The sequence below is a fragment of the Bombyx mori genome, chromosome 15 (assembly GCF_030269925.1).
Source record: "Bombyx mori chromosome 15, ASM3026992v2".
NCBI lineage: Eukaryota > Metazoa > Arthropoda > Insecta > Lepidoptera > Bombycidae > Bombyx > Bombyx mori.
This window is the reverse complement of record NC_085121.1, coordinates 15,273,387-15,293,048: the sequence shown is the minus strand read 5'-3', so window position 1 is coordinate 15,293,048 and position 19,662 is coordinate 15,273,387. Positions and strand designations below refer to the sequence as shown.

The window sequence follows — 19,662 nt, the reverse complement described above, 5'->3', positions numbered from 1 at the left end:
ATAATAACATTCGAATCTATTCACACAAACTTTGTGGTTGTACTCTAAAGTTGGCCACTGCGTTGATTTTCTGCTCGAGTTAGTTCCATTCTGTTATTTGTAAACAAGAACTTCTATTTGTTTTAGATCAAATTTAAATAGAACAATTTGAAGTGGTAGTCCTGTTACGGTCTGCTTGAATTTTAGGACTGCAAAGAACATTTATATGTCGACGCGCGTGGCGGGGATGGCTAAGCGGTAGTTTCTGTCATCACTCGTATTCAATTGAACTCAGTTTAGTCAATAAAACTTTTGAATAATAATTATTGAAACTCAACACACACAACTTTCACAATGACAGGGTAAACCGACAGTTTCGCTCCACATACCGACAGACTGACTGCCAGAGACTCACCGACTGAGACGGACGGACCGTCCGATACGGACTGAATGACTGTCTGACACGGAATGCCACGACTCTGTCCACGTACCGCCATTTTATACTGTGGGGTTACGGAGTCTACCCTACATTTTGTGATATTTATCAAAACAACATTTCATCATTTAAAATAATAGTCAAAACAACGTCTTAATACTACTAAAAGTCGTTAACTACGACATATATATCATTTACATTGGTCCAGCCATATTTATGGTCATTTCCATCATTTCAAAGGAGAAATTGAGATTGTGTTTTGGTTATGTAGACCGACGTATTTACTGGTGGTAGGACCTCTTATGAGTCCACGCGGGTAGCTACCACCACCTTGCCTATTTCTGCCATGAAGCAGTAAAGCGTTTCGGTTTGAAGGGTGGGGCAGCCGTTGTAACTATACTTGAGACCTTAGAACTTATATCTCAAGGTGGGTGGCGCATTTACGTTGTAGATGTCTATGGGCTCCAGTAACCACTTAACATCAGGTGGGCTGTGAGTTCGTCCACCCATACAGGCATTAAAAAATAAAAAAAGGTCAGATATTGCTCATCGGAGTTTGTTTGAAGGCAAGCTTTTCTTGAAATAGTTCTTAGCGCGATTCCGATTTTTGCCGGTTTTGTTCTATTCAGTGATAATACAGCTGCTCGCAAAAGTGCATTTTGACGGGTCGATGCATTTTAGTCATCATCGTGTCTTATGGCTTAAGGCATTTGCACCAAGTGTTCCTTGGCCCATTTGAGCAAATATGTATAGCTATTTGGCGTAACATATATGTATATACCTAGTCAGATCATAAATTCTGTCACATGTTTAATGTAAAATAATTGAAACAAGTTTATTCATTATGTAACCATTCATATACCAAAATGAACTTAACAAAACATAGATTCTTATGACACTAAAGTTTATGAAAATGAAATCCGTGATTTTGAATACAGGCCTTCAATCTGCGCGGCCAGTCGTCTATCGCAGCACGAACGAGGTCCATGTCAATATCGGCGGCTACCTTAATCAAGGATGTCTTGAGTGACTCCAAATTGGGATGAGGCTTTGAGCACGCCTTTTCCTCCAAGTGTTGCCATATCTTGTAATCTAACGGATTCAAATCTGGACTGGAGGAGGGCCAGTCTTCGTGCCGGATGAAGTCGATTTCACGCGCCGCCAGCCAGTCTTATGTGCTCTTCGCTCTATGAGCTGGCGCCGAATCTTGTTGGAATACCCAGTGCCTGTTATTGAACATGGTATGAGAAACAGGTTCCACAAGGTTCGTCAGGACTGTATTTTGATACACAACTGCATTCGTTTTTACACCTTTCTCACAAAAATGTACCTCTGTTAAGCCCCAATAAGAAACTCCCAACCATACCATGAGCGAGGATGGAAAATGACCTCGTTGGACACGCGGAATACGGTTGCTCGCTTCTTCACTACTGTGTGCGTACACCTTATCATTTTGTTTGTTGTAGCTCTCTTCTACAGTAAAAATTTTTTCATCCGAAAAAAGAATTTCCCGATATTTTTTTCCCGCGTACCGCTTCAACCAAGCGCGGCATCTCTTCAGTCTCAGGTCCATTAGACGAGCATTCAAACGATGTCCTGTTTTTCTTCGATATGCCCGAAGCCCTAAGTCTTCATTTAACACCCTTTTCACCGTGGTTCTGCTTAACCCCATCTGAAGGGCCAACAGTTTCTGCTTACGTTTGGGATTTCTTTGAATTCGCGCCTTCACAGCTTTTATCACTGCTGGAGTCCTAACAGACCGAGGGCGACCGCTTCTTGACCTGTCATCTACACTAGAGTCTTCATTGTATAGTTTGATGGTACGATAAACGAATCTTTTGGTTATATTCAAATTTTTCAGTATGTTAAAAATTTGAATTGGCGCGTAACCGCAACGATGCAACGCAATAACTGCAACACGGTCTTCTTTTAGCGTCCACTCCATATTTAAAAATGAGTAAAAATTCTAAAAGTATACATTTTTATTTTCATGAACAATTCGAAATTCGAATTCAATAAACTTTTTTGTGGCCAGCATTCTAAAAGAAAAGTGTGACAATACTTATGACCTGACTAGTCCTATATACCTAGGTATATAGGAAGAGTGGAGCAAGCTGGAGGAGGCCTATACCCGAATGGGGTTCCAAACACAAGTTTTGTAATTTTTATTTGATAAGGGGTTTTTTCTTTTTTTCTTTCTTTGTTTTTAGAAATAAAATGGGCTTATTATTATTATTATATGTATATATCACCGTTCGTCCGTGATCACGGAAATCGTCAAGTATTTGAAATGTCCGAAATAATATATTAAGACAATTTACAATGAGATTAAATCGTGTAACTCGTGTAACTCGCGAAAAAAGAAAAAAAAACACGTATAACTTAAATAAATATGTAAATCGACGCTTGAAAGGCAAAAGTGACTAAGCGACAATAACTGATTTGTAAATAAATGATAGGCAATAAACATATTCGATGCGCAAAAAAATATATTTCTAGGTCTATTAAAATCATTTGAATCCTACAGCTACTAGCTAGATTCTACTACAGCTAGATTCGTTAAAATAAACTTTGTTTTCAGGTATTTCGACTTTAAATTAGTCTACTGTAAAGTTCACGCATTGTCGTTTAGTCACGTTTGCCTTTCAAGCGTCGAAATATTCTTTTTTTAAATACGTTTTTTATGAATAGTGTCATAATGTGGTTTTGATCAGACTCTTGCACTATTAACTCCCTTAATCTATATCTATACTAATATTATAAAGAGGAAAGATTTGTTTGTTTGTTTGTTTCGAATAGGCTCCGAAACTACTGGACCGATTTGAAAAATTCTTTTTCCATTAGAAGCCGACATTGTCCCTGATGAACATAGGCTACTTTTTAAAAAAAAAATTTAATTTATTTTTTTTGGTTTCATGTGTGTTTTAATGTTTCCGAAGCGAAGCGAGGGCGGGTCGCTAGTTACATTATAAAGAGCTACGGATTGTAATCTGCTCTGTATTAGGAAAATACCGATTCACGTTACTGGGTAATTTTCCTAATAATCTACTCTAATAACTATTAGCTATTCTATCAGGGTGACACAACAATACGGTGAAAGCTTCTACTTTAGTAGGGTTATCGATAAAACTTAATGGTAATAATTTAATTAATATAATAACTCGATAGTTTCATGATTTTCGTTGTATATATCAAATATTCATATTTTGAATCCTACAGAAGAATTATTGAAGTCTTACGATGTTAAGTCATTTTCTCCTTCCATCAAATTCAGCTATCAGGCATTAAGACATTAAGTATTTTAAATAAAAAATCTAGAGGAAGCAATTTTTGCTTATATGTCTAAAAGTTTTATTAAGAAGTGTCTACAAAAATGTTCATTGTTGGCAGAGTATCTGCTGTGTTATAAAAACAGTATGTGCAGCAGCTTTGAAAGCATCCAATAATCTGTAGTATCGACGGAGTTTTTTTTATTTTATTTTTATTTTTATTGCTTATATATGTGGACGAGCTCACAGCCCACCTGGTGTTAAATGGTTACTGGAGCCCATAGACATCTACAACGTAAATTCGCCACACACCTTGAGATATAGTTCTAAGGTCTCAGTACAGTCACAACGGCTGCCCCACCCTTCAAATCGAAACGCATTACTGCTTCACGGCAGAAATAGGCTGGGCGGTGGTACCTACCCTGCGGACTCACAAGAGGTCCTACCACCAGTACTTACGCAAATTATAATTTTGCGGGTTTGATTTTTATTGCACGATGTTATTTCTTCACCGTGGAAGTCAATCGTGAACATTTGTTAAGTACGTATTTCATTAGAAAAATTGGTACCCGCCTGCGGGATTCGAACACCGGTGCATCGCTAGATACGAATGCACCGGACGTCTTATCCTTTAGGCCACGACGACTTCTTTTTAAAATAACCACTTCTAAATTATCAACTACGTCAGAACGAAGCCCAATGCTAACCAAAAGACTCTCCCCTATAGACGTCGATTGATGACTTAATTAACAAAACTTTGTTCATGTTGAAAATACGTGTCAATAGTAATTATTTTTCACTGTACAATTACGAGGAATCCATTACGTTACAGCCCTACATCCATTGGCGTTAATTTTCAAATGTTCTGTCAGCGACTCTCAAACTTACAACACCAAAAAATTGTAGCAAGATGGTAGGAAGTACTCGTGACAGAATCATTAACATAATCCAATATACTATCTGACATAACTTTTTTTCCTACCTAATCTGATAGCCTTGCGAGGCTGTGTCAGCGTAACCCTAACGTATAGGTGAGCTCTCGGGACTGAAAACTAGAAGGCGTTGCTAACACTGGCCCTAGCAAGAGCAGTCCTTCGCAGAATCTACCACCAGATCGTAAAAGCGACGCACTGAGAGGATCCGGTGAGAAACTCAGTGGGCTGTGTCTATGGGCTAGTTTACTCGATCGAACGATGACCGGAGACATGACTCGTACTCGATACTTTACTGTTACAATGCTATTGCTTTTCACTACAAAATGACGTTGCAATAAAATATACAAATTGTTTATCAACACTTGTTTGACTATCCTTGTGGCGCCGCAGTAGGTCAAAAACCGTGAGCTGGATGTCCCCTTAAGGCAAACATATTCGTTTGCTCTTCGCCTGCTGTATAATATCCTGTGCATTTATTAAAACGTATAAATAATATGAATCTGGTGATACGACGTGGCGGTATTTACGTTGTAGATGTATTTGGGCTCCAGTAGCCACTTAACAACAGATGAGTTCGTCCAACCACCTAAGCAATTTTCCCCGTCCCGTATGTTGTCTTCTCTCGTACAAACTTATTCACTTTTACAGCACGAAGTATTAATGGTACCGTAAAGATGTCAGGGCTTGATGGTCCTCTAGCGAATACCTAATTTGTTAGTCTTAGTACTACCCATTAAGAAGTTGCGTTCAATTACTGCTTTTCTTTAAATTTTTCTTTCTTTTCTTCTGTTTTACACTCATTTGTAACATATAATTTCTGAGTTGGTTTAATTAATTCAATAATATATAGTAACAAATTTCAATATTCATGCAATAACAATTCGTCACTTTATACGTCCCCATTGCTAATTGCATGGGACAATCTACTATGATATTTTATAGCAAAGATACCGAACAAGAAACAATTTAGTATAGAAATAATTTTTTTTTTTATTGTTATGTGGGTGGACGAGCTCACAGCTCACCTGGTGTTAAGTGGTTAATGGAGCCTATACACATCCACAACTTAAATGCGCCACCCACCTTGAGATATAAGTTCTAAGGTCTCAAGTATAGTTACAACGGCTACCCCACCCTTCAAACCGAAACGCATTACTGCTTCACGGCAGAAATAGGCAGGATGGTGGTACCCACCTGCGCAGACTCACAAGAGGTCCTACCACCAGTAATTTAGTAGTTTATGTTAAATTAAAATTATTTATTAACCTTATTGAGCTAGATTGTAATCCTAGTATTGTGCCAGACCTAGGTTTTGGTACATTACATTAAAAAAAAACAATATTTATTATCCAAAATTTGAGAAGCAACGTCTATAAGTAAGTGACAGTGCGCTGTCTACGCACGGGACTAATTACACATCGTTATCGTAATGACGTGTTGACTGTGCTCAGTAATTTCTATTAAACATATCGCGAGGCCTGTTCTGTTAATTCACTTATAGCTGGCTTCCAAAACGAAATGACGGAAACGACATTTGAACGATGTTCATAAGGGTTAATTTGCCAATCGGACGCCTTTTTTATGAGGGGGAATCCATTTTATATTTATTTTTTTATTACTTAGATAGGTGGACGAGCTCATAGCCCACCTGGTGTTAAGTGGTTACTGGAATCCATAGACATCTACAACGTAAATGCGCCACCCATCTTGAGATATAGGTTCTAAGGTCTTAGTATAGTTACAACGGCCACCCCACCCTTCAAACCGAAACGCATTACTGCTTCACGGCAGAAATAGGCGGGGTGGTGGTACCTACTCGCACGGACTCACAAGAGGTTCTACCACCAGTAATTACGCAAATCATAACTTTACGGGTTTGATTTTTATTACACGATGTTATTCCTTCACCGTGGAAGTCAATCGTGAACATTTGTTAAGTACGTATTTCATTAGAAAAACTGGTACCCGCCTGCGGGATTCGAACACCGGTGCATCGCTGGATACGAATGAACCTGACGTCTTACCCTTTGGGCCACGACGACTTGTAAACCATTAATTAACCATTTACCACCACCCAGCCGATGGGGAATCAGGCCGGGTTATTTTGGACACCAGCGCCTTCGAAGAAACTACCCGTTGAGAAAGACGCGCGGAAAAGCCTCAACCGCACGACTATCGATCAACCCCCATAGAATACTCTGGCTCGACGTCCGTTACTCGCTTGAGCATGGTTGGATGGTTTTCGAGGGTAACACTACAACCGACTCCCAACCGACAGAGTCGTCAACGACTTAGGTCGGTAGGCACGTTACGACAGCCTGCCAGACTATACCAAAGCCTGTTTGGACGACGGGACCGCGAACTTTTACTTCCGGGATATCCTACTTGATCAGAATCCAAGGTCAGGCTTCCCATTTCCTGGCTATACAGTGATATGTCCTAAGTAATTAAATTGGTAATATACTTGTACCAGTGAATCCTTAGGTTAAATATACCTACAGGTACAAAACTAAGGCGCAACAAACAAATCCCCCTAGCAAAGGTCCGTACTTTATACATAGTTTTCCTTGCTTGGTGTCACCATCATATCTATTTTTGCCGCTAACTAACACGAATTCTCGCCAACAGCGCTGAATAGCCTTGACCAATGCCAATAAAATTTCGACTCTATTTCGAAATATGGACTTTTAAGTCTCAAATTGGCAGTAGTATTATAATACTACTGTTAATTATTGCCAATTATTGGGTGGGATATTTTTAAAAAAGAAAATGACAATACTAAGACATTCCAAAATTCAAATGTAATGTCAAAAACCACAACCACAACAATAAAATATTTTTGTATATAACTATAGTTATAAACGAAAATATCCCACCGAATAATTGATGCGCAGATTATCAATACCACAGACGACCTCTAATTATTTTTAATTAACACTCGCATTACGTACAGCTTGTAAACACGTCCGATATATTGAATTATGATACAGTTAAATTACTTGTTTCGCGCCTCAAACAGAAGCCGTAAAATATAGTGCTTGATAAGATTTACAACCTCAAACACGTGTGGAGACGAGTTATAAATTGCTTGTGGAGATTTAATCCACAGATTTATTATAGGCAGAATCTATACAACGAGGAAGGCATTGCTAAGCCATGCGAACCCAAAAAGGATTTATTTAGGATTTTATTAAATGACTCAGGTAAAGTAATGACAGCTCGCGCGTATAGATACCTTCACCCTATCTGTTTTATGCTCTAAAATAACAGCTAAACAACTCAATAACTTGGATTTGAGATTTTAATAAGTTACGCTACTCACTAATCATAAGAAGGATAAAGAAATCGGTTACCATTCTTGTCCATTAAAAAAATATCAAATTATTCGAAATTATTTTTGGTAATTACGAAACTTAACAAACATTCCGTTTCTATCAGCCCACAGACGTCCACTGCTGGACATAGGCCTCCCCTAAACCTCACCACAAAGATCGGTCCTGCGCTGGTCGCATCCAGCAGATCCTCGTGAACCTTAATAGATCGTCGGTCCATCTTGTGGGAGGTCTACCCACGCTACGTCTTCCAGTACGCGGTCGCCACTCAATAAATTAGCTTAATTTTTTTATTGCCTTTGTAGGCAGACGAGCACACGGCCAACCGGATGGTGAGTGGTTACTGTCGCCCATGGACGTCAGCAATACCAGGGGCAGAGCTAAGCCGCTACGCTCGGGAAACATCTTGAAGGGAAGCAGGATTGTACGGGGCGAAAAAAAAACTTTGGAAACGCATTGTGGATGCAGTGGTTGTAGGTAATATGGATGAACCCTACTCTGCGCTTGTGGTCGGAATTCGGTGAGCCTGAACTGAAATCGATTCTTGACTTCACTTACGATCCTACAGCTCAGCTATTTACAAATGAAATTAAAAAAAAAGTACTTCGACTTGAAGTCGTTGTGGCCTAAAGGATAAGACGTCCGGTGCATTCGTATCTAGCGATGCACCGGTGTTGAAACTCCGCAGGCGGGTGACCAATTTTCCTAATGAAATACGTACTTAATGATTGACTTCCACGGTGAAGGAATAACATCGTGTAATAAAAATAAAACCCGCAAAATTATAATTTGTGTAATTACTGGTGGTAGGACCTCTTGTGAGTCCGCGTGGGTAGGTACCACCACTCCGGCTATTTCTGCCGTGATGCAGTAATGCGTTTCGGCTTAAAAGGTGGGACAGCCGTTGTAACTATACTTAAGACTTTAAAACTTATATCTCAAGGTGAGTGGCGCATTTACATTGCAGATGTCTATGGGCTCCAGTAGCCAATTAAAAACACGTGGGCTGTGAGCTCTTCCACCCATCTAATAAATAAATAAAAACTTCAATATTTCACGAATTGACAAAATATTGACACAATAAGATTGCGTTCATGCACGAAAACTCCCAGATCTTAACTACTGATGCGATAAAGCCACGTGTAATTCCAGTTGACCGTGAACTCGGCCGCGAATTAAACGTTCGTTCAAGGAGTCTTTTTAGGCATGAATATAACAACACTGTGTTTTATGATAATTTAATATGTTTTGAAGATTAAGAACACTGGCCCACGCACAAGACGAGAGTCATTTGTTTGCGACCACGGCTTTTAGATAATGGAAACTCATAAATTAAGTAAATTAAAAGTTATTTTTGACGTGACAACGTCTTATAATTCGATGGAGCCGCACGAAACAATATGACTCATACGGCGTTACCTCGCTCTGAGGCGTTCCATTTAAGGCTTGAACGCGTGGACAGCTGCTATACAATAATAGATTTAATTTTACCTGTTTTCGTCAAGTATGAAGTTCAGTGAAAAGTGAATTTGGTGTCAATTGTTTATAGCAATGATAATTGCGATAATTGAAAAATGAAACCATTCCATCAGTATTTTCTTATGACGTTGTCACGTTCAATTGTCCTCAGTAAACCGACTTTACAGACAACGATTTTTTAAATAAAATTAGATGTAAATTTTTTTATTTGTTTTCAGATCCCTCGGTGAAGGTGGACCTGGCAGCCATGACGTCTCCTAACAGCATAAAGTCAGGTAAATTGAAGTGAAAATTAAAAGCGAATACTTAAAGTGTCTTTTGAAATTTCTTGTTTTTTTTTTAATTGCTTAGTTGGCTGGATGAGCGCACGGCCCACCTGGTGTTAAGTGGTTACCGGAGCCCATATACACTTATGACGTAATAGCCGCCACCTACCTCGAGACATAAGTTCTAAGTCTCAGTTTTAACAGTACAACGGTTGCCCTAACCTTCAAACCAAAACGCATTATTGCTTCACGGTAGAAATAGGTAGGGTAGTGGTACCTACCCGTGCGGACTCAAGACGTCCTACCACCAATTGTAAATTACTCGTAATTTCAGATGTGATGCACTATGTCCAGTAAATTGGCACAAAAATTTTCCGGGTACAATAACTTATTCTTACTGTGTGCTTAGTGCGAGATTTTTAACTTCTCGACAGCGTAAAAGTTAACTCAATTTTGTATGGAGTTGGAACAGCGGCCCTACGTTTGCCGCTAACTTTTACGAGATTGAGAAGTTAAAAAACCCGCACTAAGCACACTGGTGATTGAGTTGGAACTCTCGAAGCGAGTTGAATTTTCACAAACACCAGTATTTATCAACGCAAATCAACGCTTCATTCACGACCCACTTCATTGTGTAATATAAAAAACGACATTTGCAAAAGCTGCCCGCTGGATAGTGGATAGTGGTACCTATCCTACCTATCAAGACGTCCTACCACCTCTACATTATTCCTAATTTCAGATGTGATGCACTACGCCCAGTAAATTGCGCACTCTGGCACTAATATGCCGGATACAATAACTTATTCTTACTGTGCGCTTAGTGCGAGATTTTTAACTTCGCGACCGCGTAAAAGTTAACTCAATTTTGTATGGAGTTGGAACAGCGGCCCTACGTTGGCCGCTAACTTTTACGAGATTGAGAAGTTAAAAAACCCGCACTAAGCACACTGGTGATTGAGTTGGAACTCTCGAAGCGAGTTGAATTTTCACAAACACCAGTATTTATCAACGCAAATCAACGCTTCATTCACGACCCACTTCATTGTGTAATATAAAAAACGACATTTGCAAAAGCTGCCCGCTGGATAGTGGATAGTGGTACCTATCCTACCTATCAAGACGTCCTACCACCTCTACATTATTCGTGATGTCAGATGTGATGCACTACGCCCAGTAAATTGCGCACTCTGGCACTAATATGCCGGATACAATAACTTATTCTTACTGTGCGCTTATTGCGAGATTTTTAACTTCGCGACCGCGTAAAAGTTAACTCAATTTTGTATGGAGTTGGAACAGCGGCCCTACGTTTGCCGCTAACTTTTACGAGATTGAGAAGTTAAAAAACCCGCACTAAGCACACTGGTGATTGAGTTGGAACTCTCGAAGCGAGTTGAATTTTCACAAACACCAGTATTTATCAACGCAAATCAACGCTTCATTCACGACCCACTTCATTGTGTAATATAAAAAACGACATTTGCAAAAGCTGCCCGCTGGATAGTGGATAGTGGTACCTATCCTACCTATCAAGACGTCCTACCACCTCTACATTATTCGTGATGTCAGATGTGATGCACTACGCCCAGTAAATTGCGCACTCTGGCACTAATATGCCGGATACAATAACTTATTCTTACTGTGTGCTTAGTGTGAGATTTTTAACTTCTCGAACGCGTAAAAGTTGACTCAACTTTGTAGGGAGTTTTTTTCAATCAACTTTCAACTATTACGCGATCGCGAAGTTAAAAACCCGCACTAAGCACACTGGTGACTGAGTTGGAACTCTCCAAGCGAGTTCAATTTGCACAAGCATCAGTATTTATTCGCTTTGCTGCAAATCATCGCTTCATTCACGACCGACTTCATTGTGTAATATAAAGACGACATATGCAAAAGTCATATAGTCCAAGGTCGCTTGTTTCCGCTATCGTGTATGTTCTGAGTATTATTACGTGCTGGGGTTCGGGATAAATAAAAATTCTAACGAAGTACAAACTAAAACTCTATTTAACACTCACAGAACACTTTACAATACGTAATTCACTTATTTATTTATTTACAAGCGGCCCGCTCCGGCTCCGCTCGGGTCTTTTCAACGATATTTGGCGTTGTTTTATTTTTTTTAATAAAAGAACACTTATTGCAGCATAACTATATTACCTATATAATAGATATAGGTATGCTGTTACGACACTATAAATAGTAATGTGTTCTATAAAGTCGTAGTACATTATTCTATTCTATTATCAATAGTTTTCGCAGGGCACGCGATATAAAGAATATTTTAGGTAATTTTTTACACCTTGGGTTACATTATTAGAGTTTTAGTAAGCATCCCTAATTTTTTTCAAAAAAGATTATAGCCTATGTCCCTCGGGAATAGTGTAGCTTCCAAACAGTGAAAGAATTTTTCAAATCGGTTCAGTAGTTTCGGAGCCTATTCAATACAAACAAACAAATCTTTCCTCTTTATAATATTAGTATAGATATAGATTTTTTATTACTTATATGAAAGGACGAGCTCACGGCTCACCTGGTGTTATGTGGTTACCGGAGCCCATATACATCTACAACGCAAACTCCACCACCCTTTTAGAGTCATGAGCTGTAAGATCTCACTTTTAACAGTAAGTATAACGGTTGCCCCGCCCTTCAAGCTGAAACGCATTACTGCTTCCCAGCCGAAATAGGCAGGGTACCTACCCGTGCGGACTCACAAGACATCCTATCACCAGTAATTACACAGATTATAACTTTGCGGGTTTGATTTTTTTTACACGATGCTATTCCTTCACCGCGGAAGTCAGTCGTGAACATTTGTTAAGTACCTGCGCGTATTTCACCGGAACAATTGGTACCTGGTAAATTGATAAGACGCTTTATGTCTTCGTATGGAGAGATGCGATTATGCCGGTGTTCGAATCCCGCTGGCCTATACTAATTTGTGTAATGAAACACGCACATAAGTCATGTTCACAAATTACTGTGACGATGAAGGAATTACATCGTTTAATAGAAATAAAACCCACAAATAATTTAATTTGCGTAACTACTGAGATAGCATTCATGTTCTGGTAGCTATGGGTTATGGTAGCCAATTAACATCAGGTGAACTCGTTCACTTGGTGTGAACACCATCAATGTAGGACGTCTTGTGAGTTCGCACGGTTAGATACCACCATCCTGCCCTTTTCTGCCATGAAGCAGTCGCAATTTAATTTTAAGAAATAATTGCGTATAAACAAATTTAATTGAATGCATAGTCAATTTACTTTGCTGGTGGTAGGACCTCTTGTGAGTCCGAACGGGTAGGTACCACCACCCTGCCTATTTCTGCCGTGAAGCAGTAATGCGTTACAGTTTGAAGGGTGGGGCAGCCATTGTAACTATACTGAGACCTTAGAACTTATCTCAAGGTGGGTGGCACATTTACGTTGTAGATGGCTATAGACTCCAGTAACCACTTAACACCAGGTGGGCTGTGAGCTCGTCCACCCATTTAAGCAATAAATAAATAAATAAAAATAACAACAAATTTAATTGAATGCATAGTCAATAAACAGATTAAGAGACCAAGCGTATAGCATACCGAGATCATGCCTAGTTAAACTTTTACGGTTGGACAAAAGGGCTCCTATTCCACCACAGTACATTGAGCAAGCGGCTCCGCTTATACGAACGAAAACAAAAGACGTGTAATATAATTTATGTTTCGACATGAATTTCTGTTGACTTTCGCTTTGTCGAGTGTGATTTCGGTCTGTGTTTGTCGTACATTTATTATTCTGCGCCCGAACATTGAGACTCGATCTTGTTTGATATTATACCGTGCTACTTTTTTTTTCCTACCTTTTCTGATAGCCTTGAGAGGCTATACCTACCTTTCTGATAGCCTTGAGAGGCTATACCAGCTTCTCCTTGACGTGTAAGTGAGCGCACGGGGCTCAAGCTGGGTGTGTTGCTAACACTGGCCCTAGCAAGAGTAGTGCTTCGCAGAATCTACCACCGGATCGGAAACGCGACCCACTGAGAATATCCGGCGAGAAACTCAGTGGGCTGTGTCTATGGGTTAATTCACTCGTCGAGCCCTTCGTCGCAAGCGACGGGTTCGACGAGGACGGTGATCGGCCGTTACTGTGCAATGAGGTTATGTAGGAAAATAAGTGGGGCATTACTGGGATTTGTGCTACGGATTGATAACAGACTGAATAAGCAGGGTAGGCGCGGGTAGCAAGGAAGTGGCAGCGGTATGCAGCTCTTTCACTATCGAATGAAACCCAAATATTGCAGGAGTTTGAGGAAGTCAATGCTAACGAAAACACATTTTTGTTTTCATTTTCATAAGTATTCCCGTATGATGGACGCATTAGATTTTGGAAAATCCAGAGATACTTCTCTGTGCATCTCTCGATCGGGCAAAGATACGGTGAGTGTGACAGAGAGTGAGAAAGACAGGCAACCGATTGCATCAAGCGAGTCGCGATCCTGAGCTGTTTGAGAACGATTGAGGCGAGAGATTCTTTCAAGAACTCAGCATCCTTGTATACTGCAAATATATTTCAATTTAAATTTATCGTTATCACTTTTAGTATTATAAATTTAAATTTACATATAGAAGTTGAATATTATGTTGGTGTATTTTTACATGTATGTAGGTATACAATAATAATTGTTATAAAATAGGTATAAAAATTTAAAGTGTACAAATTATTATTCATTTCAAAATGATATTCCTTCTAGCAGACCCTATTAAGAAGGTCAAATTGGAAATTTTAACGTATACAAAAATGAAACACAAAAAAAACCTTGCCATGATGAAACTTAAAAAATAATAATTCTCATACACACAGAAGAAGAATAACTTATGTTGGTAAAGAGAAACGAATTTTGACAATAAGTGTTCATTCACACATTTGTGCGGTAATTCTCTTAAGTTTGTCTCGGTCCCCGCTAGATTTCGTTAATTCATAAAAATAGACAATATAATACAATAGAAACATGTTATTTAATTAATTAAATTAAATTTGGTTTCCGCCTTTTTGTGGACGAGCGCTTAATCTGGCGAAAATTATTTTAATACAAATCAGTTTTTCGATCGCCAAAAAAGACGGATTAAGAAAACAAATAGCCCATGATTTGTGTTCTAGTTATAAAAAGTTTACAGCCGCTGTATTATCGGCACCGTTATTCAAAGTTTAACGTTTTGTTTTATGGCGTACAGATTATTTCGGGACATTGTTTTTAGGGACGATTAAGGTGTATATTTACGACGCGGTACGTTGGTGAATCTGATTTCACGCTTCACGTAATTAATTATTGAATTATGTAAACTGTGCGTAGTGAACTTCCACGGTCGGTGAGCCGTTAAAAACAAAGGTTAATTGCAATATTAGCTTTTTTAATATCGCGTTTTTTATTATTATTATTATTATTATCTGGAAAGCCCTCATCACGTATCTTCCCAGATAAAAAGAAATTTTTGTTTTCATTTTGTGAATTTCCCAGTTTTAGGGATATTTTTCACCCTTATTCTCCCTAAAAATTATACCTCGATATAAAAAAACATAGCGAAGAGTTCCAAACGCACTTAAGTGTTGTGCCAACATTTAAATTTGGACTTCGGATACTGTTCGGTTTTAGTTGTCACGGAAGATTAAGGCTGGCGTTCGTGCTTCTATACTAATTAATAATATTTAAATATTTTTCTATGCGTCCATCTAAAAACATAATTGTAAATAGACATGCTTTAACCAAAACCTACTTCAAATAGAAAAAAAAGATATTCCAAAACAAATTGTTTATTTATTTTATTTATTTATTTATATACACACAAAAAAGAAGACATAGTACAGAGTAATAGGAAAATTATGTACAAAGGCACAAGGCAATTAATATACACTAAAAACAATAATCATCGAAATCGGCTAGCGTGATATTGAGTTATTGAGTTATTCATCTATTTGTCGCGCACGTAGGTACTTAATCCAAATTTATGACTTACATGGTTTTCTCATGGATGCCGTTATCAGAACTGTACTAAATTGGTGTACTAAAATGGGACCACACGGGAAGCGCCAGCTTTCTAATAAAAAAAGAATCATCAAAATCGATTCACCCAGTCAAAAGTTATGAGGTAACAAACATAGAAAAAAATACAGTCGAATTGAGTACCTTAAAAAGTGTTTACAATTCTGATTTATTTGACATACGGCTTCGTCTGGATCGGAATCGCGATCCAGTGAGAAAATCCGGAGAGAAACACAACTTGCTGATGTAATATTTATACATACTACATTGGCTCAGCAATCAACAAATAAAATAGGAAAAAACATTTAAATTTAGATGGCCTTGATATTGTTCCTATTATGTTAACAAATAGCAATATTGCATGGAAAACAGATTTATACCTATTTTATTATTAACCGAGAATTTAATTAAAAACAGATAAGCTTACATGAACTAATAAGTTAGAGTAATTGTTTTAATAATAAAAAAACATTTTTTACTGGTGGTAGGACCTCTTGTGAGTCCGCGCGGGTAGGTACCACCGCCCCGCCTATTTCTGCCGTGAAGCAGTAATGCGTTTCGGTTTGAAGGGTGGGGCAACCGTTGTAACTATACTGAGATCTTAGAACTTGTATCTCAAGGTGGGTGGCGCATTTACGTTATAGATGCCCATGGACTCCAGTAACCACTTAACACCAGATGGGCTGTGAGCTCGTCCACCCATCTAAGCAATAAAAAAAAAACATAATATATTTTGAAAACGTTTGAACGTTGGAAAAATTTCTGCTTACCGTGCGAATTCAGTTTTAAAAATATGTCTTCAATATTCAATGTTCGTCTTGAAACCAAATCGCAACTTTCCAAATCACAAAAAAAACAGTGGAAAAAATGAGTAGGTACAGCGAGTATATTATTATTCTAAATAGAATTCAACATCAGAATAATACGTCGATATAAAAACCATCTATCCCGAACGAACGGACCCGAAAAATAAGCAAGGCTTTACAAATGCAAATCACTTCAGTCGAATAATTTTTTCACTCGAATAGTTCTTTTGTTTATGTATTATATCTTCTCTCGTTATTTTAGATCAACAGTATTTTATTCCGAACAGGCCGAAATAAATTGAGCGAGATTTTACACATAAAGCATATTTTCAAAACTATGTAACATAATTGGTTGTCATTAACTTGAATAATTGAAAAATAAGTTACCATATACTATCAGTAATAGGCGATTTATATATATTTATAGTTTTTAATTACAAGACTTTTCACTATTAAAGTGGTCCTATTGATACGCGTTGGGGTTCGGGATAAATAAAATTCCACCGAAGTATAAACGAAACACTGTATTTAGCACTTAGAATACCCAAAGCTCTCAACAAACACTTTAAAACTCTCAATTCGCTTATTCCGCTTCGCTTCAGGTGATCCGTTCGCTGTTTCGCTTCGAGTAGTTCCGATTACTAATTGACTGCGTGCTATCTCTACAACGCTTTTATAGCCGATACCTCATCCCTAGAATTATCGAGAATATTCCATACATCTCTAGTAATAGTTTCCGCTATCTGACAATAGATGGCGTTGTACTTCTCGAACGTCCTACGTGCTACCAGGTCCTTTAATATTCGTTCGACTATTCGGCGATAGATGGCGTTATTCTTATCGGCGTAACACTATAGTTGTTGTTGCTGTCCTAGGGTACCCCGCTGGTACATAGGGCCGTCACAAGCTGCCTCCACTTGACCCTGTCTTGCGCTTGCTCCTTGACACCACTCCAGGTCCAGGTCAGGGCCGTCTAGGATGGCCGGCATGACCTGGTCCAATCCCGTAATTAGTTACATGCACACAAAATCGGTGCCTACAATGGACCATAGTCGAAGCTGCTACCTAATGGAATATGGACGTTTAGAAATGCATAAAAACTATAAAAAACGATTTGAAAAAAAGAATTACGCGCAAGAACTAGTTATTCGTATGGAAATATTATAATCGAGTGAAATAAATTAATTTCAAGTGAGCCACTTATCTCCGAAGACGATAAATTCTCGGTATTAATTCTAAATATTATGAAAGTACTCACTTTTGATGTATTTAACGATGTTTGTCTGTTTACTCAATAAAAACACCCAGTTGACTTCGTCGAAACGTAAATTATCATCGACGAATGTTGTGTAGTCCATGTCTTCTGGATTTTTTTATGTTTTTTTAAATTGTAATACTTGTAAAATTACAACAACATCACATTATATATTTTATTGCCTTTGTTGGCAGACGAGCATACGGCCCACCTGATGGTAAGTTGTCACCGTCGTTTATGGACGTCAGCAATGCCAGGGGCATGCCGAGCCGCTGCCATATATTCCTAAAGATTTTTTTATTTTATTTTTTGCTTAGATGGTTGGACGAGCTCACAGCCCACCTGGTGTTAAGTGGTTACTGGAGCCTATAGACATCCACAACGTAAATGCACCACCCATCTTGAGATATAAGTTCTAAGGTCTCAAGTATAGTTACAACGGCTGCCCCACCCTTCAAACCGAAACGCATTACTGCTTCACGGTAGAAATAGGCAGGGTGATGGTACCGACCCGCGCGGACTCACAAGAGGTCCTACCACCAGTAATTACGCAAATTATAATTTTGCGGGTTTCATTTTTATTACACGATGTTATTCCTTCACCGTGGAAGTCAATCGTGAACATTTGTTGAGTACGTATTTCATTAGAAAAATTGGTACCCGCCTGAGATTCGACCACCGGTGCATCGCTCAACACGAATGCGCCGGACGTCTTATCCGTTAGGTCACCACGACTATTATATATAATATATTGCCATATATGTATTATTAAAGAGGCAAGACAAAATATTTAATTACCATTTTCTATAGTTACTTTCAAAGATTTCAAATCTTCGTTATGCAGACGACATCACTTTAGTCAGGTGTCAGCCAGTAAGTAGGAAGAGCTACTCAGTAGACTGGAACGCGTCAGTCTTGATTTCGGACTTAAAATTAACCTCAATAAAGCAAGTGTCATGATTGTCGACCGTGCTAAAAATATCTCGCCAGAGGTCACAAAAATTGCGAACTGCGATATCGTACAGTCATACATTTACTTGGGTGCACTGATATCGAACACTGGCGGGGGCGTTGATGAAATCAAGCGGCGTATGACTATTTCGAGGTCAGCCATGGACAGGCTGAAGAAAATATGGGGGAATCGAAATATCACCGAAACCACTAAAATCAGACTTGTAAGAGCGCTGGTCTTCCCCATTTTTCTTTATGCTGCTGATACCTGGACATTGAGAGAAAGTGAGAAAAAGAGGATAGATGCTCTCGAAATGTGGTGCTGGAGATGAATGCTGCAAATATCGTGGACGGAGTTCAGAACGAATCAGTCAATTCTAAAGGAACTTGGCATCAAGCAGCGACTGTCCTCCATCGTTCAGGGTCGCATTCTCATTTCCTTTAGGCATGTGTTGCGACGGGGTGACGACTCAGTTGAGCGCCTTGTGGTGCAGGCCATGATAGAGGGTACAAGACCGCGCGGCAGATCACCGTTACGATGGACCGACCAAATAAAGGCAGCTCTTAACGGTCCCGTTAACGAGTGCACAAGAAGGGCCGCGGTACGCGAGGAATGGCCACGTCTGGTGAAGCGCACCACCGCCCGAATTGATAACCATGACCACTCTGCCAAGAGTGCATGCGAATGAGAAGAAGAATAGTTACTTTGCGTGTCAGTTGATATCTCTTTTAAGAACTATTGACAAAAAATATGGAAAGACATAATTCAGGAATTTCTTTTAAATGTTAGAAAAAAATTCATGAATATAAATTTTGAGGTGTCAGTGTTATGATAGAATATCGATCATTGGGCGAAGACTAGTTATTATAAGCCCGAGAGTGGGTTCACCTTGGCATTATTAGTTTTCTTTCATTCTTTTT

General features: G+C 38.9%; 1 protein-coding gene across 3 annotated transcripts in view; it reads left to right on the top strand.

Moving 5' to 3' along the window:
- The window catches only part of LOC101744252 (adenylyl cyclase 78C), a 141,731-nt gene that overhangs the window by 34,067 nt on the left and 88,002 nt on the right, over positions 1-19,662 (top strand). For all 3 annotated transcript variants that reach the window (XM_062672743.1, XM_012697356.4, XM_062672745.1), the window contains exon 2: positions 9,649-9,705. In XM_062672743.1, coding sequence (XP_062528727.1) covers positions 9,678-9,705 — 28 coding nt within the window. In that variant the 5' untranslated portion in view covers positions 9,649-9,677. The remainder of the gene's footprint in view (positions 1-9,648; positions 9,706-19,662) is intronic.